The following is a 21,902-nucleotide window of genomic DNA, read 5'->3' on the forward strand; positions in this document are numbered from 1 at the left end:
TAATTGGGATGGGAGTGTCAGAGACAGTGCAATTGGCACAGGACAGAGCGGAGTTTAGGGCTGTTGTACATAGGGTCGCTATGAGTCGCAGGCAACTCGACGGCACATAACAACAACAACAACAGTGCTGTCAGGGACCTCTCCAGAGTACTGAAAAGCAAGTGTCAGTCTAGAGACTAAGGTGCACGTAATCCAGGCCATGGTCTTTGCAGTTAACTTGCAATGCATCAGAGAGCTGGACAATGAATAAGGATGACAGAAGAAGAATTGATGCCTTCAAATTGTTGTGCTGGAGAAGAGTCTTTAATATTCCATGGGCTGCCAAGAAAACAAATAGATCTGTCTTGGAGAGGGTGAAACCAAGTTTCTTCTTGGAGGCTAGGATTTTGAAGCTTTGCCTCACATATTTTAGGCATGTGGCCAGGAGAGACCAGTCCTTGGAGAAGGACATCATGCTTAGAAGGGTGGAGGAACAGCCTAGGAGAGGGAGACCCAGATGAGCTGGATTGATACCGTGACTGGGAATGGGGTTTGCTGTTTCAGAATTAGTGAGACTGGCTCAGGACAGGACAGGACAGGGTTCAGAGCTGCTGTACATAGGGTCGCTATGAGTTGCAAGCAACTTGATGGCACATAAAGTGATGTAAAGGTAGGCATTCGGCTTCAATACTCCTTGTGTTTCTGAAAACATCACTGAGAGTTACTGCCTCCATTTTTTTCATTATAAAATGAGAACAATACCTTTCAGTTGTATCCTGAATAAGGCTGCCTTGTTATAGAAATATTACAGTAGCATATTATGTTGATAATTTTAAAAAGATTGTTTTGTTTCATAATATATTTGCAGATAACAGATTTTAAAACATGTACGTGAACCCAGAGAGCTTTTATTTTTTAAATGTTAAGAACATAGCAACCCAGAAGTAAGTCATCCTGAAATTCTCTACTTTTCAGAGTTTAAGAAGACATAGTCCTTCTCTGTTTTATTGGATAACTTTTTCTAGTGCTTGAATAGTTTTTTTCCCTCCAGATTTCCTCAAGATTGCAGTAAAATGAGTATGATAAAGAATTTAAACGATAATTATTTAGCATTTAAAACAAACAGACAAAATACATAGGTATACTGGTGGTTAAAGAGAGAGAGTGGTTGCTGTGATGCTAAACACTGTGACACTGATGTGTCAAATGTGAAAATGGTCACCCATAGTGGACAGTGTTTGGTGGAGCTCCCCGATTAAATTTGGAAGCAGGGGAGTTGCATCCTCTTCCAAAATAGCTTGCCACTGGAAACTGTGAACTTGGACAAACAATGAAAATTATACAAGTGTTCAGGTCTTTTGTTTATAGGGCCACTATGAGTCGTCTTCAACTCTACAGCACTTAACAACAACTGGTGGTTAAAAAGTGGTATTTCCTTCTTTTCTGATCTTTGTGTCTTTTTTTTTTTAATCTTGTCATGAATTCACAGCTCAATGCAATAGGGATTTACTAATTTGGTAACAGTAATAGCATACTGAGCCCATCTGGTTAAGGTGGAATTCCTAAATCTTCATTAATTTGATAAACACTTAGTATTTATTGCTGTACATTATGGTAAGAGATAGAGTTACTTTTTAAAAAAAATTGTGTGTGTGTGTGTGTGTGTGTGTACCATCAAATTAGATCTGACTGGTACAGGAGGAGATTGTTCCTCCTTCTCCAACGGAGCATCTGGTGGATTTGAACCATGTACCTCTGGGGGATAGAGTTACTTTATGTCCAAGTATTAGAAACCTAATTAACGTAAAAAAGTAGGGATTGAAGGGGAAGTGTCTTGGTTATCTAGTGCTGCAATAACAAGTACCACAGTGGATGACTTTAACACACATGGTTTCATTCTCTCAGTTTAGGTGGTTAGAAGTCTAAATTCAGGGTGCCAGTTCTAGAAGAAGACTCTCCCTCTCAACTCTATAGTCGCTGTCTTCTTTAAACAACTGTGTATCTAGTGTCCCTTGTAGAGCTCCATGTATGTTGAAATGTCTTCTCTTTGGTCCGTGAGGGTCTTAGCACAGACCCTGAGATTAAAAGATGCACTCAAGGATGTTTGTTCAGGGGTTTTTTCCCCCCTTGGTGGTATTAAGGCCTCCCTTTTCTTTTTCTGTTGTAAGAAAAAAGGTGATGTGTGTGTGACGACGACTGTGACCTGAGGAAGGGTGTTCCACTTTACCCTCCTGTTCTTAGAATTCATTGATCAAATCAGATCATAATGAGTGATTACATCATTATATAGTTACCGTACTTCTGAGAATTGTGGTTCAGGTATGTTAACACAGACCTTTGGAGGATGCAGTTTAATTCATAGCAGGAAGACAATTTAGTGGCAAGATAATGAGATATCTTGGAGAATACAAGGCAAAACTTTAAAATTGTGTCTCAAGATAGTATGAGATCCTGGAAACCAGAAACTTGGGCCCCCCCCTGAGAATTGATAGGCTCTTATCTCTGTACAGCTATGCACATAACTGCTCTTTATCTAAATTTATTTCTGATTTCAAACTGACAGTCAAAAGTGCCTCCAGTTTTGCTGGAAGAAAGGATCTAATTAACATAGTTTTGGTCACCTGTTCATCCCTGGACCCATCAACCATATCCAAATTAGGACAAGAGAAGAAAAGGAAATTAGTGAACTGGTTGAGGAATTGATACTTCACAGAGAGGCTAAGTCTGCTTTTTATAAGCCATTGTTCTATCACTTTCCACATGTCTGTTCAATTTTTATCATCCTATCAGACTTAGATTGGGCTAAAACCAGGAATCTCATTACCCGCAAAACAGAAGATATGCTTCCTTTGAACCTGAGATTTCTGTGTGAACTATGGATTAAGAGCATAAGAGGAGACATGACAACCCAAATGGCAGAGGTGACAAAGGATGAGAGACTGATGTGAGTCAGGCTGTGGGCTCCTGGCTCAGAACCAGAGCATGAGCACATGTGAAATTGGTGCCTTTTGTTGGAAGGGAAGCTAGGTCCTCCAAGTCAGTACAAGAGCCAGGTACCCTCAGGTCTAGGCTCACTGGCTAAGTAGGGGGGCACATAATTAATGCTGCTGACAGCTTTGTAATACTTGCTCAGCAGGGCAGGTCCAAGGCTATGAAGGTCATGGAAAGAGGCCTGCCTGTACAGATGAGAAGAGACAGTCCTAAAGGAAACTATTATTTCATGTTCCAGAACCTGAATGGTAATCTATTGCTTTTTTATAAACCTCACAATCATAAGTGTTGCTTATGAGTTCAGTATGGCTAATGAAATGAATTCTTGAACCTAGCTGTGAGGGGTGTTTATTACTGGAATTGGTAGAGGAAAGTGTGGATTATGAGGGTCATGCCTGATTTCATTGGAATCAACTTTGTGAAGCTAGTGGAGGTCAAATGATGTTGACCCATGCCTGCCACACTTTTACTGTAATATTTAAGCCAAATCCTCTAATCCTGACTGTACTTAATAATTACTTCCTTGTCTGTAAAATTAGGAGAAAAATAATTACTTCAGTGTTATGGACTGAATTGTATGTCCTCAAAATATATTGTAAATCTTAAATCTTCTATCTGTGTTTATAATCGCATTTGGAATATGTTCGTGAAAGACTAGTATAGGGTGTATCTCTTGAAATAGGAGAGAGATGCTAAACCTCATGGAGATTTCCCAGGAGCAGAAGCCTAAGGAGACGGGGACCTTTCTCCAGAGCAAGCAAAGAGAAGGCATTTCCCTATAGCCAGCACCCTGAAATTGGACTTCTAAACTCCGGAACTGTGAGAAAAGGAATAGTTGTTAACTGGGATATTTCTGTAAATGAGATAATACACATCCATGGCTGGCAATCCAGGAGCTCAGAGTATATCAATTACTTTTATATCAAAGTTTTTATCTTTAAAATTAAGTTCATTAGGGATTCCTGAATGTCTTAATTGCTAGTAACTTTTATTGATACATGTTTAACTTGAGACAGATTAGTGCTTTTTCATGTAAGTGCAGCATTTTACCATAACAACCATTTTTTTCCATAAAGACAAAAAGCACCTTTTTAAAGATGTAGAAGAATACAATGTAAAAATCCCATCTAGGATATGAGATTTCAGATGATAATCAATGGAGAGCATTATGCTGCGTGAAATAACTCAGTCCCGTAAGGACAAATACTGTATAAAAACTCTCATTGTAGAATGAGGATCTAAGGAGGGGGGATGGAAGCAGAGGGGTGTGGATGGGCATGGGGGGAGGTTAATCATAGGGTTGCACCATTTAATAGGGGAGATGAAGGAAATGGGAACGGTCCAAGGTGAAAAACAATGTATTCGAACTTTGTGAATAAATCAGTATAAAAAAAATTTTTTTAAGGTACTTTTAATTATACATTATGATCCTTTTTTTTCCTTCCCAATACTAGAATACTTCTCCAGTGTGTTTGCAGGTAGACCTCTCTTGGTTTTTTATCATGTCTCTTCATATAGGATATTTTCTTCTCTTTCTAGGCTTTGTTCTCCTCAACCATCTGATATAATAGTTGATCCAATGTGTGGAACGGGGGCGATACCAATAGAGGTAATAACTGTTCTTTAGCTTTTTGGTAAGCAGTTGGTACATTGATCCTATTTAAGCCTAATGTTCAGATTATGCATAATAAAGTTACTAAGTTTGAATCAGTGAACCCAAGAGTTTTGAAAGAATTATAATAGTCACACTATAACTAGAACATAAAGGGTATAGCCACTTACTACAAACAGCTAAATGTAAAAAATCCAGAAGATTGTTAATAATATCTGAGTATTAAATAACAGAGAAGACTAAAAATTAGAAACTACTGATTTCCTTTTATGTAACAGAGCAAATTGGAAGACTTGAAAGAGTAGGTTATTGAAGATAAAAGCATAAACTGGAGGAAAGCCAGCTTTTCTCTGTAAAGTAAGGTCATGTTTCTTAATCCACATAGATGCTTAGAAGGGATAAGTATAATTGCAAAAGGAGAAAACTACATACAGATGTAGCTTTTGGGGAACATCTGACTCATTTTCACAATCACTATGATAAGGAGAGGATTCATGAAAACTGCCTACAGCATACTAGGAATTGGAACAGTGCTTTTGAAGTATTGGAACAGTGCTTTTGAAATAGAGGGCATGTAACAGTGAATCCCCCTGAAGATTATATCTATACTACTGTAAACTATTTGGAATCAGGAATTCCCATTAAAATGGACTTAAATTTGTAAAATGAACTAAGTTCTTCCATATCCAGTAGTTGTTAGGCGCCATCGAGTCAACTGTAACTCATGGCAACCCTGTGTACAGCAGATATGAACTTTGCCCTACCCTGCACCTTTCCCACGATTTCTGTCATATCTGCTATGGTAGTCATTGTGTCAGTTCAACTCATTGAGGGTCTTCCTCTCTTTTGGTGACCTTCGACTTTTCTGTGTATAATGTATCTCCAAGGACTGGCTCCTTCTGAAAATACACACGAAGGAAGTGAGGTGACGTTTCACCATCCTTAACTATCAGGAGCACTTTGGTTGCAATTCCTCCAGGACAGACGTGTTTGTTCTTTTAATAGTCCATTGAGTTCTTCAACAACACAGTTCAGAAGCATTAATTCTTCATTCTTCCTTAATAATTGTCCAACTTTCAGATGCATGGGAAACATTTGAAAATACCATGACTTGAACCAGGTACAACTTAGTCTTTATGCTGACATCATTGCTCTTTACAGTTTAGGAAGGTCCTTGACAACAGATTTTCCCATTATAGTCCATCTTGATTTCTTAACTGCTGCATCCATACATGCTGATATAGGTCCATGCAAAATGAAATCATTGCCAACTTCAAATATCTTCTCCATCTGTCACAATCTTTCTATTGGTCCAGTGGTGAAGACTTGTTATCTTCTTGTTGAGATGTAACCTATATTGAATGCTATAGTCTTTGATCTGCAGTTAAGTGTTTCAAGTCTTCATTTTCTGCAAGCAAGGCTGTGTCAGCTGAATATCCTCCTCCAATCCTAATGCCACATTCTTCTTCATATAGTCCAGTGATTTGCTCAGCATACATGATTACATGGGTATGGAGAAGGAGACAATGATGCACACCTTTCCTGATTTTAAACCATGCAGTATCCCCATGTTCTGTTTGAACAGCTGCCTGCATATGCTTCTTAGTCTATGTATACGTTTCTCATAAGCACAGTTAAGAGTTCTGGGATTCCTATTCTCAGTATTGTCCATAATTTGTTATGATATATAAAGTCAAATGTGTAAAGGCACAGTCCAGAAAACAAACCTCTTTTCTGGTATTCTCAGCTTTCATCTAACTTCTGTCTGGCTTCAGCAGTAATATTCCTCAGTCTGCAGCCTCTTCTGAATGCAGTTTTAATTTCTGGGAGGTCTCTGTTGATAGTATTGCTTAAGTCATTTTTAAATAGTCATCAAGATTTTACTTGCATTTGACATTAATAATATTGTTAGATAATTTCCATGGTCTTTTGAATCATCTTTTTGGGAAATGGAAAATAAAATGTATCTCTTCTAGTCAGTTGACCAGGTGTTTGTTGGCAGAGACCAATGACAAAGTCCAGGCTTCCATCTATTTTATGAGACTCTTCAGTTGGTATTCCATCAATTCCTGGGCCCTTTTTGTTGCCAGTGCCTTTTGTGCAACTTGGATTTTTTTTTTTCTTTCAATAACTACTGGTTCTTGATTGTATGCTACTTTTGGAACCAATTCAGTATGAACCAGTTCTTTTTTGGTACATTGACTCTGTGTGTTCATTTCATCATCTTTTGTTATTTCCTACATCATTCAAAACTGCCCATAGAATTGTTCATTGTTGCAACTCAATGCTTGAATTTTGATCTTCAATTCTTCCTTTTAGACATTTTAACACCAGCTCCTTGCACATTTCATTATCATACTTGTCTTCTTGAGCTGCCCTTTGAAGTCTTCTGTTCATCTTCTCTACCTCAGCATTAGGGGAATCTGCTGTCAGGGACCTCTCTAAAGAGCAATGATATCAGTCTGGAGACCAAGGTGGGCCTGATGCAAGCCATGGTCTTCGCAGTTACCTGCTGTGCATCAGAGAGCTTAACAATAACTAAGGATCACAGAAGAATCAGTGCCTTTGAGGTGTGCTATAGAAGAGTATTGAACATACCATGGACCATCAAGAGAACAAGCAGGTCTATCTTAGGGTGAAATCAAGCTGTTCCTTGGAGGAAGAATTTTAAGCGCTGTTTCACAGGCTTTGGGTATGTGGCCAGGAGGAACCAGTCATTGGAGAAGAACATCATGCTTGGAAGGGTGGAGGGACAGCACAGGAGTGGAAGACCTTGGATGAGATGGACTGACACTGTTATTAGGATAATGGGAGTAGGTATATTGGAAACAGTGAGATTAGCCCGGGATAGGGCAGAGTTCAGAGCTATTATGCATAGGGGTTGCTATGAGTTGAGTTGGCAGGCAACTCGATGGCACATAACAACAACACACATACACACATTTGCTCCCTAAAATACAGAATACTTGATCTAATTTGTCTATTCTCCTTTAAATTTGGAAGATAATGTAAACCCAATCTCTCTTCAAGGCACGAAATCTAACATGTTTAAAAAAAGAAAATAGAGAACTAGAATTTCTTGAGAGACCTTCATAAATTCTTTTATTTCCACTCCAAAACCTCTCCTTCACAAACTTTTTTTTTGTCTGAAGGGACTTCTGGAGGATTATAAATAGGTGTATGCCATTGTTCATTCATTGTCTGGGCAGAAGAGAAAACAATGAATCTTTGTATTTATGAATGAGAGGTATCTTAAATATTTACAAAGGAAGACACATTTGTTATTCATGCCAAAGCAGAGGGAAGAATATTGTAATCATTAGAAAGTTTTTTAACTTAGAAAATTAGTTTACATGTTAAAACATGGGAAGTTTTATTGTGTAATATCACTTCATTAAATGATAAAATTGTCAACATTTTTTAACTTAAAATAGCAAAAATCTTTCAGGAATATGGTAGCTATCATTCCAAAGCCTATATCCAAAGTTAGTTGTATTTTATTTTGTATTTCTCAAATGTTCCACAACGCAGAATAAATACCTTTGCCAAACTTAAAAAGAGCATGGGTTGTTTGATTTAAATTAGTTTGGTTGATTTTTTTGTGATTTGGGTTTTATTTTTCCCAACTACTCTATGTAGTTAGAATCTATTGCTAAATAAGTGTGTCAGATACTGTGAGAGATTTAATGCAGTGTCCTCTTGGAGTTACAAGATTAGTTAGGAGGCAAATAAGTATCAAACAGATTTAAAATAGAGTAAGTGCAGTGGCAGAGGTGTACAAAATGCTTTGAGGGGAGCAAGGGGTGTAGATGAGAGACAGCGTGGTAGTGTGGATTTATGTCAGAGAGGCCATTACTCTTGGACTGGCTTTTGAAGTATGAAGAAGAGTAAACACAGAGGCCATCTTGAGCCTCTTTTTGCCACTTTAGAAACTTTTCTAAATGGATTTTCAGAATGTCTTGTTTATTGAGAATTGGCTAAAATTATTTTCCCTTTAGTAATTTTTTGCATTTTGCCACTTCTGTTTTAAGGGTATTTTTTCCTCTTTTAGGGGGCTACTGAATGGTCTAACTGTCATTATGTTGGTGGTGACAATAATCCGTTGGCTGTGAATAGAGCTGTAAATAACATCTCTTCTTTATTGACCAAGAACCAAATTCAGGAATGGTAAAAATCTAATTTAAAAGACTTTGTAAAATCTGTTAATCACTTTTTATGTTGACTTTGAAGAGGCCCAAATTGTGACATTTTATCCTAAAATTAAATATTATGAGACTTTTTAAAAAAATTTATTTTTTTATTTCAGTAAATATGAGACTTTTAAGTTTTAAGTAGTTTACTAAAACTAGTTTGTTTTCATTCATTTCTAGACATTTTGTTTTATAACATTAATTACAGTTGATCAATGCCATTTATTGCAGAATGTCATCAAATCTTCACTGTACCTTGCCTTTGCCTTCACCCTGCCCATATATCTGTTACTCTCTTCTTCCCCCAGCTTGCACTCCCCAAATCCTGTCTTCCTTGATTGTTTGTAAACCTTTCCTCAGCTCCCCCCCATCAGTTATGTATATCTTGTTCACATTGTTATTTGAAGGAGATAAGTTTACTTCCTTTTTGACATTTTGGATGCTCTTATTTCCTTTTCTTGCCTTATTTTTCTAGGACTTCAACACAATGTTGAATCAGAGTGGCTATAGTGAGCATCTTTGCCTAGTCTCTCTTTGGAAGGGGAATGCTTTAATCTCTCTCCTTTTGGGGTGATGTTGGCTATTGGTTTTGTATATATGCTCTTAATTATGTTGAGGAAATTCTTTATGGTTTGTTGAATGTTTTAATTAGGAAGGGGTGTTAGATTATGTCAAATGGCTTTTCTGCATCAGTTGAGATGAACGTGTGGTTCTTGTCAGTTGAAATGAACATGTGGTTCTTGTCTTCTGGTGTTTATTCTCTTAAAAATGCACGAAGTAGGTGATGGCCAGCAGATTTCTTTGATTTTACAGTTCTTGTCCTTTGTTTTACTTGTTTGGTGGGTTTCATTTACTGTTTCTCAATGTTGAACCATGCTTTCATATCACATATGAATTCCACTTGATTATCATGAATTCTTACAACATGATGGTAGAATTCAATAGTGAAGCATTATGAGCTGGGACTTTTCTGTTGTTGAGAAGCTTTTGTTTGTTTTTTTTAATTTGTTCAGTGTCATATTTTGTGAAGGGGTCTGTTTATGCATTTTGTGTTAATTTGGTTAAGATGTAAGTTTCAAAAGAATTTTTCTGTTTCCTCTACATTATCTAATATATTGGAGTATAGCTCTTCATTGTTGTTAGGTGCTGTCGAGTCGGTCATGATCCATAGCAATCCTGTGAACAGCAGATCTGTACCCTGCCCTGTCCTGTGCCATCCTCATCATCTCCGACATATTGAGCCAGTTGTTACAGTCACTGTGTCAAGTCCATCTTGTTAAGGATCTTCCTCTTTCACAAACAAATATGTCTTGGAGAAAGTACTACCAGGGTGCCACATTATAGGCAAGGATGGTGAACCTTCATCTCACATGCTTTTCATTGTATTCCATTACTGTCCTTTTTAATTTGATTCTGTTGTAATGTTGTTAATTTCTCTCTACTGGCTTGTCAGTTTTACAGATTTTTTTTAAACTTAATTCACTTTATTTCTGTTATATAAATCCAGTATGTGGTGGCCATAGCTGGACTTTGAGTCCTCTCCACGGAGACTCTGGTGTGGGTCTTTACAAAATAGTCTGAGAACTCCTTGGTGAAGGGAACTTGGTGTACAGAGTCTCTTTCTCGAGGCCTGAGGTCAAGTAGCTGTAAGTCTTTTAAGATGGCATCAAAGGCAGCCTTGGTGAAGTTGTCCAGGGTAGCCATGCAGCTCCTGGCTGAGGTGTAGCAGTCATCAATTCTAGCCATCAGTGGCAGAGTTTTGGGCATGGGGGGCTGGGATGATTCCAGTGTCTGGGGGTGCAAGGATAAGGCACACCAGCACAACTCCAGTGCCCAGTTTTCCAGGAACAGTGTGAGGCTTGCCAATCTGGTTCCTCCAGTAGCCACCCTGCACAAGGACAGTGGAGATCTTGGCTATAATAGCCCCATGGATGGCAGTAGTTCCCTCCTTGGAGCACTTACTGTCCAAGCCAACATTATAGTCACCAGTGGCTACAAATACCTTAAAATTGGTCCACTGGCAATAGTGTCAGCTTCTGCACAAGCATAATTTTCAAGACTTTATTCTTGAGGGACATCCCCAGGAAGAAGTCAGTGATTTCCAAGGGCTTGATCATCTCTTTGACCAGACAGCCCAGCTTGGTGACAGGGAGCCACTCCTTGTCCTCCAGGAGCTCAGTGGCCTATCTCATAGCCCCATTCATGGCCATGGCCCCTCCCCCACAAAAGCCCCCATGGAAACTGCCCAAGAATCCCATCCCAGGGCCTTCTGCTGCATTTGCATCATTTGCCATTTGGTGTTTTCTTCAGAGAAGAAACAGTTTTACTAATCCTTTAAAAGAACCAATTCCTGATCTTACTAATAATTTTCTGTTGCTTTTCTTTTGTGTATTATCTGCTCACTCTTCTAGAGGTTGCAGGGGTTAGTTGCTGTCTTTTTTTTATTTGGAGATTTGGGTCAAAGTATTTTAATCCTACCAGTGATTATTGGTATAAATGTACCAGGGTATTGCTTTTGCTGTTTCCCACAGCTTTTGGTATATTGTTTTCATTCTCATTTGTTTCAAGAAAACATTTCACTTTTTATTTCTTTTATTACCCAGTAGTAATCAAACAGGGTTTTCCTTAGTTTCCAAGTGCACATTTCCCCACCCCATCCCCTTCATTCTTTTTTTAAAATTTTTTATCATTCATATACATTGTTTCATACCTGTACACTATGTTTTATACAGTCTGTCATTTACATTGTATTTCATTAATATATGTGGGTTGTTTTTACCTTAACAATAATTTTACTAATAGCTACATTTGTGAACGTGTATAAACCAACTACTTCAGGCCTCATGCCTTAATATCCATTTTGTTGTTGTTATGTGCTTTTGAGTTGCCTGTGACTCATAGAGACCCTATGTACAGCAGCCCTAAACCCTGCTCTATCCTGTGCCAATCACTCTTACACACCTACTCCCAACACTCCAGTCACGGAATCAATCCATCTTATTGAGGGTATTCCTCTTTTTCACTATTCCTCTACCAAGGACTGGTCCCTCCTTGCAACATGTCCGAAGTATGTCAGGAGCTTCCAAGGAGCAGCCTGGTTTCACCCTCTCTAGGGTGAACCTCCTTGTGCTCCTGGCTGTCCATGGTATTTTCTGTACTCTTCTTCAGCAACACAGCTTAAAGGCACCCCTAGTCATTGTCCAGCTTTCTGACTATAGCCAAATTCTGGTGCCCTTTATTGTCTTTTTTTATTTATAACATGAGGTCCGAGAAGATGCTCTGAATTATTTTTTACTTTAATGAGCTATGCTTTTGGCCCTAGCATATTAGTCTATTCTTGAGAATGTTCCGTGTGTACTGGAGAAGAATGTATATTGCTCTCTTGCAGATAGCATTTTGATGGGTTTGGTTTTTTAATAATTTGATATTCTTTCTCTTAACTGGTGAAGATTACATGCTGATGGGTCCTGTTGTTGGGTCCTGAGCCTCTGGAACGCTGTTCAGATCAACCTCCTGGAACTACTCCATCTGTCTCTTTAAGCTAACCTTTTGTTTTTTCTCTCCATCTGTGTCTGATTGTTCTCTCATTAATTTCCCCCAAATTTCTGTTTCCCAGGATTATTTTCCATGACACTTTTTTCTTATTTTTTGGTGTCTCTACAGGAGAACTGATGGCTTAGTGGTAAGGAGTTGTGCTGCCAACACGAAGGCATGCAGTTCAAATCCACTAGCTGCTCCATAGGAGAACGATGGATAGTCTCCTCCCATGAAATTTACTGCCCTTAAAACCCCACTGGAGGGTCAGTTCCAACTCCATGGTACATAACATCAACTGAACAACAGGAGAACGACAAATTTCCCATTCTGACTAGTCCACAGTCCCACCATAAGTCCTCTGAAAATAATTTTATAATCATTTTATTTTTCTTTTTCTGTCCCTTATTCATATCCTCTAATACTGGGGGGGGGGGGGAAGTAGCTATTCATTTTAGTTTCATAAATAATTTTTCAATTTTTACACAGTCTTATTTTCTAATTACTTCATTATGTACTAAGTACTCCTTTCTCTAGCCTTTCTGCAATTACTTGGCAATTGAAAGATCTCAATGTTGAAAGAGATCTTTCACGATATTATGACCAGCCTTCTGGCCCACTTAAATACCTCTACTAACTTTTGAAGATTGTCCATTCTGGCTTAGCACTCAAGACCTTGTAGTTGTAGTGTCTTTTAGTGAACTGAGTCTGCCTTCTCAAGATTATTTTTCCTCCTTAAGTCCATAAGAAAACAGCAGAAAGTTGATATCTCATGTTGTCATTGAATATCTGAAGTTCTACCAAAGCCTGGTTTTGCTGCACCTACTTCAAGCATGTTACTAGGAGGGCCTCGCTCTTCCTTGGAGAGGGACATGGTGCTGGGAATGGTGGAGGGTCAGCCAAGAAAGAGACCTTCAACCAAGTGGGAACACGCTGACTACTATATTGGGCTGTAGTGTGTCAGGAAGTGTGAAGATGGTGTAAGATAGGACAGGGTTTATAGATCTGTTGTGTATAGGGTCACTAAGGGTCGTACTCGACATGACAGCACCTAACCACAACCACTTCCACCACCTAAAACCTCCTCCCTTCATTCCTTCTGGAAGTAAACCTTGTCATCTCTAAGCAAAACAGCCCGGTTTTTGAGTCATAGTCCTATGGCATTCTTGGGATGAGGATCTGTTAGCCTCTGGGAAAATGTGTTCTTTTCTGCCTTCTGACATGTGCATTGTGTTAAGCATTAGCCTACTACTCCAAACTTGAGGACAAAGTCATGCCAGCTTTATTCCCAGTTCTTTGGGTAAGAACTGCCTAAAATTCTGCTTGGTCTATAATTTCCATAAAATTACTTCTCTGGTCTCAATTTCCCAGAGTCATTTATTTTTTTTAATACATAACAATTAAAAAACAATTTTCATTTACATTTCTGTTCATATATATTTTAACCTTAGAAAATAAGTGTCTATATTTACCTTTTATATATTTATTTTCTAGGTTTTCCAAACTTTCATGTGGCATTTTATCTTTTTCTCTTAGTGGTCAGGTCTTATTTTTCTCAGTAATTTTTTACATCATTAGCTATATCATTTACCTTTCCCTTTGTGTTGTAATTTCTTCTACTATCTACATTTTAAGTTTTACATGAAATATGTCAACATGTATTAAGACAAGTCTTAACCATTTAGTCATTGTTAACATTCTGTCAGTTCAGCCAGTTGTTTTTTTTTCTAGGAAGTTGCCTTAATTGTAGATACTGTCTGATTCTTTTAGCATTTGGTACTTTCCTTGCTGCTGTTGTTACACTGGAATTGATGTCTAGCTGCCCCTTCCTATCTCTCCCACCTCTGTCTTTGCTTGGCAGTGTGACTCCTTAACTATACAGCAGCCTCACTTTAGAAAGCTTTTTGTCCTGTTTTTGTATGTGTTGAAGCACTTTGCTCTTTGCCCACAGCAAACCAACTTGGGGCCTGCCCATAGATGCTGTCCAGTGGGATGTCTGCAATCTGCCACTAAGAACTGGTTCTGTGGATATTATTATAACAGACATGCCATTTGGGAAGAGGTAAGGGATCAATTGTAGAGTTGTTTTCACTTAAGAGTGAAGAAAGTTTGATGTATTTACTCATTTTTGTTCATTCTCTCTCTTGATAATGTAGAACGGACTACATTTTTATTCTTTTTACAGGTTCATTAGTAAATTATACACCTAGTAATTCACTCTCTAGAACACTGGTCCAAAAAATTCCTGATTCTGTTCTCAAGAAAAAAATTTTTCTGAATACATCTTTATATAGTTTATATTTACTATAAAACCTTATAACTATATGTAACTTTAAAACTAGTATTTATATTTACCATAACGCTATTATAGTTGCCACTTTTTCTTACATAGAATAAACAAAGTTTCATAACTGATTTCTTAAAACTCTGGCTTTCTAAAATCTAATTGTTTTCACACATTAAGGTGCATGAGATAATTAAGACAGTGAGAATAAATTTTTAATAACTTGTAAGTGCTTGACTTTTGAAATCTCTTTTCTAGAATGGGCTCCAAAAAGAGAAACTGGAACCTTTACCCAGCTTGTCTGCGGGAGATGAGCCGTGTCTGTAGGCCTGGGACTGGCCGTGCTGTGCTCCTAACTCAGGACAAGAAGTGCTTTACCAAGGTCTGTTGGACATTAGCTCTAACGCTCAGCAAGTGACAACTTTAGGATAGTTTTCGGTAGAACCTGTAATGTTGGTCTAGGTGGGGTGGTTTTTTCTTGCCTTAGTGTTTCCTAACTGGCTTAAGTAGACCATTAGCCTGATTACTTACTTCTATGCTTTTTGTGTGCATACAGGCATTATCGGAAATGAGACACGTGTGGCGGAAAGTGCATACTGTCTGGGTGAACATAGGGGGCCTGCATGCTGCAGTTTATCTTCTGAATCGTACCCCTCAGGCTTTTGTTCATTCTTCAAAACAGGATGAGGACAAAGGAAACCCTTGGTGATAACAATGAAGATGGCTAAATAGCAGTACCTTTCTCAACACTGGAAATATCAGCACAAAGAACTTTATAAGAAAATAATAGTATTAACAGGAGTGTAGTTTGCATTGAACTTAATCTGGTCTACAGCTCTTCACCTAGCTTATCCTCTGCCTTTTAAAAATTAAAATATACATCGCTACTCAGATTAATATAGAACTAAAAATACATGTGAAGATTCACCAAGGAAATTGCAGATACTGGGCTCTAAATAGTTCTTTTTTTAAAAAATATTACAGCAGATAGATTGATACGGTATGGGTCCAACACCCAATTAAAAGACATTTTCTTTTACTTTCAATGAAGGTATCTTGATTTTCACAACCAAACGAAAATCTCACGATGTTTATATTGGTTTATTAAAAGGGACTAAGGAATAGACATATTTTTGCTAGAGAAACATTTTTGGGTTGTATGAAGTTTGTTGTTTTCTCCTAGCTGGTCATTCATATTTAGCTACAAACCTATATACATTCCCGAGAAAGTTTTGTGGGTAATTAAAATTACCTCAACACTGAATGCTTTTGAAATTGATGTGCTTTACTGTTGCAAAGAACAGTTACACTTGAGGATGGAGTGTGTGGTGTGTACACATGTACGTGTCCTTTCTCTGTGTTGCTTGGGGATGGAGTTGTGTGCCCATCATTTGGGTTAGCAAAGTTAGAAAGACATTTCTTTCCAGGAACTGACAAAAGTACTAGACAGGTCAAAATGGAGACTTTCAAGTTTTGTTAAAATGGTAGGCCCTGGAAAACTATTTACTGGCCTGAAATGGCTACTCTCTCTGCTGACTGTGTTTTATGGAAATTTTCAAGCATTGTTGTATGCCCTTAAATTGACCATGATTCATAGCAGTCCTGTGAATATATCTGAATCCTGTCCTACCCTGTGCCATCCTCATCATCTGACATACTTCCGGGTACGATGCCCCTCACCTAACAACATGCCCAAAATATGACACAAGTTTCACTATCCATGCCATCAAGAAATCACCTTGGTTGTACCTTATCAAAGACATTTTTTCTTTTGGCAGTACTTGGGATATTCAGTACTCTTCTCCAACACAACTCAAAATGTATTGATGGATAAGCTGTCATATTCATAACAAGTGATTGAAAAGACCAGTTTTAATTAGGTGCACCTTACTCTTTAAGCTGTTATCACTGCTCCTAAGCACTTTGGAGTATTCCCCAATGCAGTATTCATCTTTTAATTTCTTGACTTTTCAAGTCCTCCTTTTAGCAAGCAAGGTTGTGCCATCTGCATAGTTCAAGTTGGTGATGCCACGTTCCGCTCCAGCAAGTCCAGCTTCTCAAATAATTTGCTCAGCACTATAGATTGCTATGCATCAGAGTTGGACAGTGACTAGGGTTGATAGAAAATTGATGCCTTTGAGCTGTGGTGCTGGAGAAGAGTGTTGACTATACCATGGACTGCTAGGAGAACAAACAGGTTTGTCCTGGAGAGGGTGAAGCCAGAATGTTCCCTGGAGTCAAGGATTCTGAAGCTTCGTATGACATATTTTGGGCATGTTGTAAGGAGGGACTGGTCCTTGGAGAGGGACATCATGTTTGGCAGAGTGGAGGATCGATTCTGTGACTAGAGAGGCGGGAATAAGTGCGTTTGAGATGGCTAGGTTGGTACAGGATAGAAGAGCGTACAGAGCTCTTGTACATAGGGTCGCTATGAGTCACAAGCGACTCGATGGCACATAACAACAACAACGATAGATTGAATGGAGAAATGAGACAGTCCTGTCGTGAAGTACACACACACTTCTCAGAAAATGGCTCCTTGGTGCATACAGATTTCACATGAGCACAATTAAACATTCTGGAATTCCCACCTTTAGCCATAATTTGTTGTTCACATATTCAAACACTTTTATACAGCCTATTAACTCCAAATAGTCTCCTGGTATGCTCAGCTTTCAGCCAAGTATTTGACATCAGTGATACCATAGCAATGGTGCCATACCCTTTTCTAATTCAGCTTGAACTTCTGACAGTTCTCTGTTGATATTCTAGCCATTTTTGGGTAATATTCAGAATTTTACTTGGATGTGATCTTAATGACACTGGTCAATTTCCATACTGTTATATCACCTTTCTTGGGAATCAGAATAAGGATGTCTTCCAAATTTCCTGGTACAAACTAGTAAGCAAGATCAGAGCTTCATCTGTCTTTTGAAGCACCTCAAATGGTATTCCATTAATTCCTGAGGGCTTATTTTTTGCCACTGCTTTCAATGTAGCTTAGCCTTCATCACCATTGGTTCTTCAGAATAGGCTTGATTTGTACTAAACTGCTAACTAACTGCTTTTTAAACATTAGTCAAATTAATATAGGTGTGTTTTGGGTAAAAGATTAACATATTGCCACAAATGATGGTAATAAATTGGGGAAAAAAATGTTTCTAAGCACGGTTGTCAGTGTGCAGCAGCATGTTAATACTCTGATGATTAGCAGATCTGACTACAGACAAAACTAGTAAGTTCACACAATGGTAGATTCGTTTATTTGTAAGGCATGACTATACACATCATTAATAGGACAGATTCTTAAACCAACTGTAGGTATTGTAAAAACATGGGTTTGGATGATGTTTACATCTTGACACATCTCTATTTAAAATATTTTTTTAAAATAGTGATTTCAGGGAGCTCTGGTGGCTTAGTGGCAAGAAGCTGTACTGCGATCCCAGAAGTATGTGGTTCAAATCCACCAGATGCTCTGCTGGAGAAGGAAGGGTAATCTCCTGTACCAGTCAGATCCGATTTGATGGTACACACACAAAAACATTAAAATAAATATTTTTTTAAAAAAACAACAAATTATTTCAAAGTAGTGCCACACCATAGCTAGCACCAAAAAACTATTCACAATTACTAAGACATAATCAGATGCTGGCATCTATAAAATTAAGATAACACAGAATTATGATACACTATAAAATCTGTATGGTGTTTCAGGTAACTGTGTAACAATGAGATTGCAGAGATTATAGGTAATCAGAAAGCTGAGTTACTCTAAATGTACCAATATTTCATAATTCTACCACCTCAGTAAATTTAAAAATATATACAGCACTACTCAGCACAAAGCTTTTGGTCACAGTTCAAAACCCAATCACTGGTGGCTCTGAAGGGAGTAATGGTGGTGTAGTAAGGATGCTAAGAATGTAAAGGCACATAGTTTTACTCTACCAGCTGCTCTGGGGGAGGAAGATGGGCATTGTCCTATCATGCAATCTACAGCTTCCAAAAACCTGCTGGAGGATCAGCCGTGAATGGGAATGGCTCGGACGCATGAGGGTACAAAACTGTAACAGCGACTCTGAAGTCAAAGACTTTAAAGATTAGAGCACAGCTACCATGTAGGGGCAGTTCTGTGTGAATGGACTTCACATCAGAGATGGCAACATCACATATTAGGAAGCCTAAAAACACTTAAGAATGAAGGAGGGGAAAGCAGTAACGGTATCAGAACAGTTTTGACCTCGTGGAATCTTGTAGACTTCCCCGTGGTACAGCATGAATCAGCATAGTCTTACCCTCACGAAGCAACCTACAGGAGAAAAAAAAAAGCAAATTACATAAGTACTGATTACAACTAACAAGTGCTATCTATGATGGAGAAATTGGAGTGTCACAAAACATTCAAATGAGGGAGACCTAGTGTAGTGGCAGGGAGGGCTGCTTCAAAAGTGACTTTTAAAAAACAAATTCCCCTATTCAAACAGTATATTTATGGCTATCTCTCATTCCTCCTTTTTGCTAACCTTGGAAACCACTAATCTAATTTAGTCTTGAGGGATTTGCTTAGTCTATATGTATTTCTTAAGCAGTGATGAGGACTGCAGATGAAAGGACAGGGTTCAGATCTGTTATTCATAGGGCTGCTATGAGTGGTACTTTATACAGCAGGTTTCTTAAAAGTGCAGTCATGCAATAGTTTAAAAGTACCCACCCTCTCAATGACTGCCCTCCTGTAAGTTAACAAATTCGTTTCCATCACTATGTAACTCAGATTGTTGTGTGTTGTCCAGCTGGAAATTACTCATAGCTGACCCCTAGCAGGTTTTCTTTTTTTTCCCCCCCCCAGCAGGTTTTCAAAAGTGGTAACTCATACCTTTTTTGTTGGTACTGCTGAATACTATCAAGTCAGAACTGACTCAGAGTTGACCCTACAGCAGGAATTCAGAACAGTAAATCACATGCGAGGAGCCTGTCCCACGTTTCCCCCGTGGACAACTTGGTGGATTTGAACCGCATACTTTTGGTTGGCAGTTTAATTCCTTAAACTAAGCCACCAGAGAACCCCTCACCCATCATAGTCCATACATATCTATCCTGGATCTTGCTGGCACATTAAATTCCTTAAAAGAATGGTTATGAAAAAGCATGATCAATTTGGGAATACAACTGAGATCAAGTATGGGAAAGGGGTTCAGCCTCACAGAGGTTTAGTTTCCTGTTTGTAAAACACTGTGCTATATTGGGATCACACACAATGTTTATCCTACGACCTGGCACTTTTTGTTCTTTTTCCTAATATATATATGTTTCCATTAGTTTTATCAGTAGTTCTACTAGAACTAGTAGATAGTGCCAATATTTATGACTATGAATAATATCTTGAAGTCTGCATTAAGATTTTAACTAAAAGTTATCCGTGAAGACTTAGTTGACCAGAGGCCATACACTAATGATAACCAATAAAATAAAAGTGGTCTGAAAGTACTACTATTGTCAGGAGGAATAGCCAATCTGAAACATCCTTAAACCAAACAAAACCACAAAGAACAATGAAATACAGGCTAGAGATAAGTCATATTTCAGAAAAAAGTTGAGATGCAGGATTAATGAATATTAATGAATGATCATAAGTGACCAAATAGCAGTAGGTTTGGTATTGGTTTTAACCATAACAGTGCAGATATAGAGCAGGAAGGGCTCTCTTGTCAGGAAGTATACTCTGCAGCAGAGCAGAAATCAGGCAGGTTCAACCATGGCCTAAATAGTACAAAGCAAAGTATTTGATTATATGCTCACTAAACTTGATTCAGTTTCACTTCTTTTAGAGTGTCCTGAGATAAAAGTGGTGAGGGAGTGGGGGATTCTAGAGGAAGTAAAACTAATATGGCACTAATTAATAAAACCAAGAATTTCCAACCTGGATTTGTAGCTTAATAAAATGCTCTACATCAACTAGTCTACCTTTTAAAAGCAGATCTCTGTCATATTAGATTGACAGTTTTAATCTCTACAAAATTACACAAAACATTTGTAATAAAGAAGCTTTATCTAAACCTAATTTTACACATACAAATAAAAAAATTAGAAATCTTGACAATATATACTAGTTAGCACATGCAAAATTTTACATAAATCTTCAACATAATTTTTTTCACCTGGAATTCAAGATAATTATGGAACGCTGCCCTTGATGTGCTCACCAAGTTGTGCCAAGAAATCTAGAGGACAATCACCTGGCCAAGTGACTGGAAGAGATCTATATTTGTTCCCATTCCAAAGCAAGGTGATCCCACAGAGTGTGGAAATTATTGAACAGTATCACTGATATCATATGCAAGCAAGATTCTGGTGAAGATTATCCAAAAAGGACTGAAACAGCACATCAACAGAGAACTGCCTGAAGTGCAGGCTGGATTTAGGAATATTGTAGCTATTGTCAGATGGATCTTAGCTGAAAGCAGAGAATACCAGAGGAATGTCTATTTGTGTTTCATTGACTATGCAAAGGCATTTGTGTGGATCACAACTGTGGCTAACTGAGAAGAATGGGAACCCCAGAACACTTGATTGTGCTTATGCAAAACCTACTTGGACCAGGAGGCAGTCGTCAGAACAGAGCAAGGAACACTGCATGGTTCAAAATCCAGAAGGGTGTGCATCAAGGATGTGTCCTATCTCCGTATCTTTTCAGTCTATATGAGAACAGATTATCCAAGAGGCTGGGCTCTATGAGGAGAAATGTGGCCTCAGGATTGGAGGAAGACTCATCAATAATCTGCATTATTATTATTTTTTTTTAATTTTTATTATTTTTGTGTGAGTGTACTGTCAAATCAGATCTGACTGGTACAGGAGGAAATTGTTCCTCCTTTCCCGGCAGAGCATCTGGTGGATTTGAACCGTGTGCCTCTGGGATTGTAGTTGCAGGTCCTTGCCACTAGGCCACCAGAGCTCCCCTAATAATCTGCATTATGCAGATGACACAACCCTGCATGCTGAAACTGAGGACTAATCTGCGTTATGCAGATGACACAATCCTGCCCTCCTTGCTGAGCCTGAGGAGGAACTGAAGCACTTGCTGCAGAAGGTCAAGGACTACAGCCTTCAATATGGATTGAAGTTCAACATCAATAAAACAAAGATTCTCACCACTTGACCAATTGGCAGGATCATGATAGATGGTGAATAGATTGAGATTGTTGACAGCTTTGGTTTGCTTGGCTCTATAATCAACACTCTTTGTACCTGCAGCCAGAAAATTAAAAGACAAATTGCACTGGGAAAGTCTGCTGTCAAGAGACCTCTCCAA

The 21,902-nt window shown here is 38.4% G+C and overlaps 1 protein-coding gene across 1 annotated transcript in view; it reads left to right on the forward strand.

Moving 5' to 3' along the window:
- The window catches only part of THUMPD3 (THUMP domain containing 3), a 30,442-nt gene extending 15,143 nt beyond the window's left edge, over window positions 1–15,299 (forward strand). The window contains exons 6-10 of the mRNA XM_006888950.1: window positions 4,507–4,579; window positions 8,634–8,749; window positions 14,258–14,368; window positions 14,849–14,972; window positions 15,147–15,299. Of these exons, the coding sequence (XP_006889012.1) occupies window positions 4,507–4,579; window positions 8,634–8,749; window positions 14,258–14,368; window positions 14,849–14,972; window positions 15,147–15,299 (577 nt within the window). The remainder of the gene's footprint in view (window positions 1–4,506; window positions 4,580–8,633; window positions 8,750–14,257; window positions 14,369–14,848; window positions 14,973–15,146) is intronic.
- The last annotated feature ends 6,603 nt before the right edge of the window (window positions 15,300–21,902 follow it).

This window comes from Elephantulus edwardii, unplaced genomic scaffold, assembly GCF_000299155.1.
Source record: "Elephantulus edwardii isolate Elephantulus edwardi_28Jun2011 unplaced genomic scaffold, EleEdw1.0 scaffold00073, whole genome shotgun sequence".
Lineage (NCBI taxonomy): Eukaryota > Metazoa > Chordata > Mammalia > Macroscelidea > Macroscelididae > Elephantulus > Elephantulus edwardii.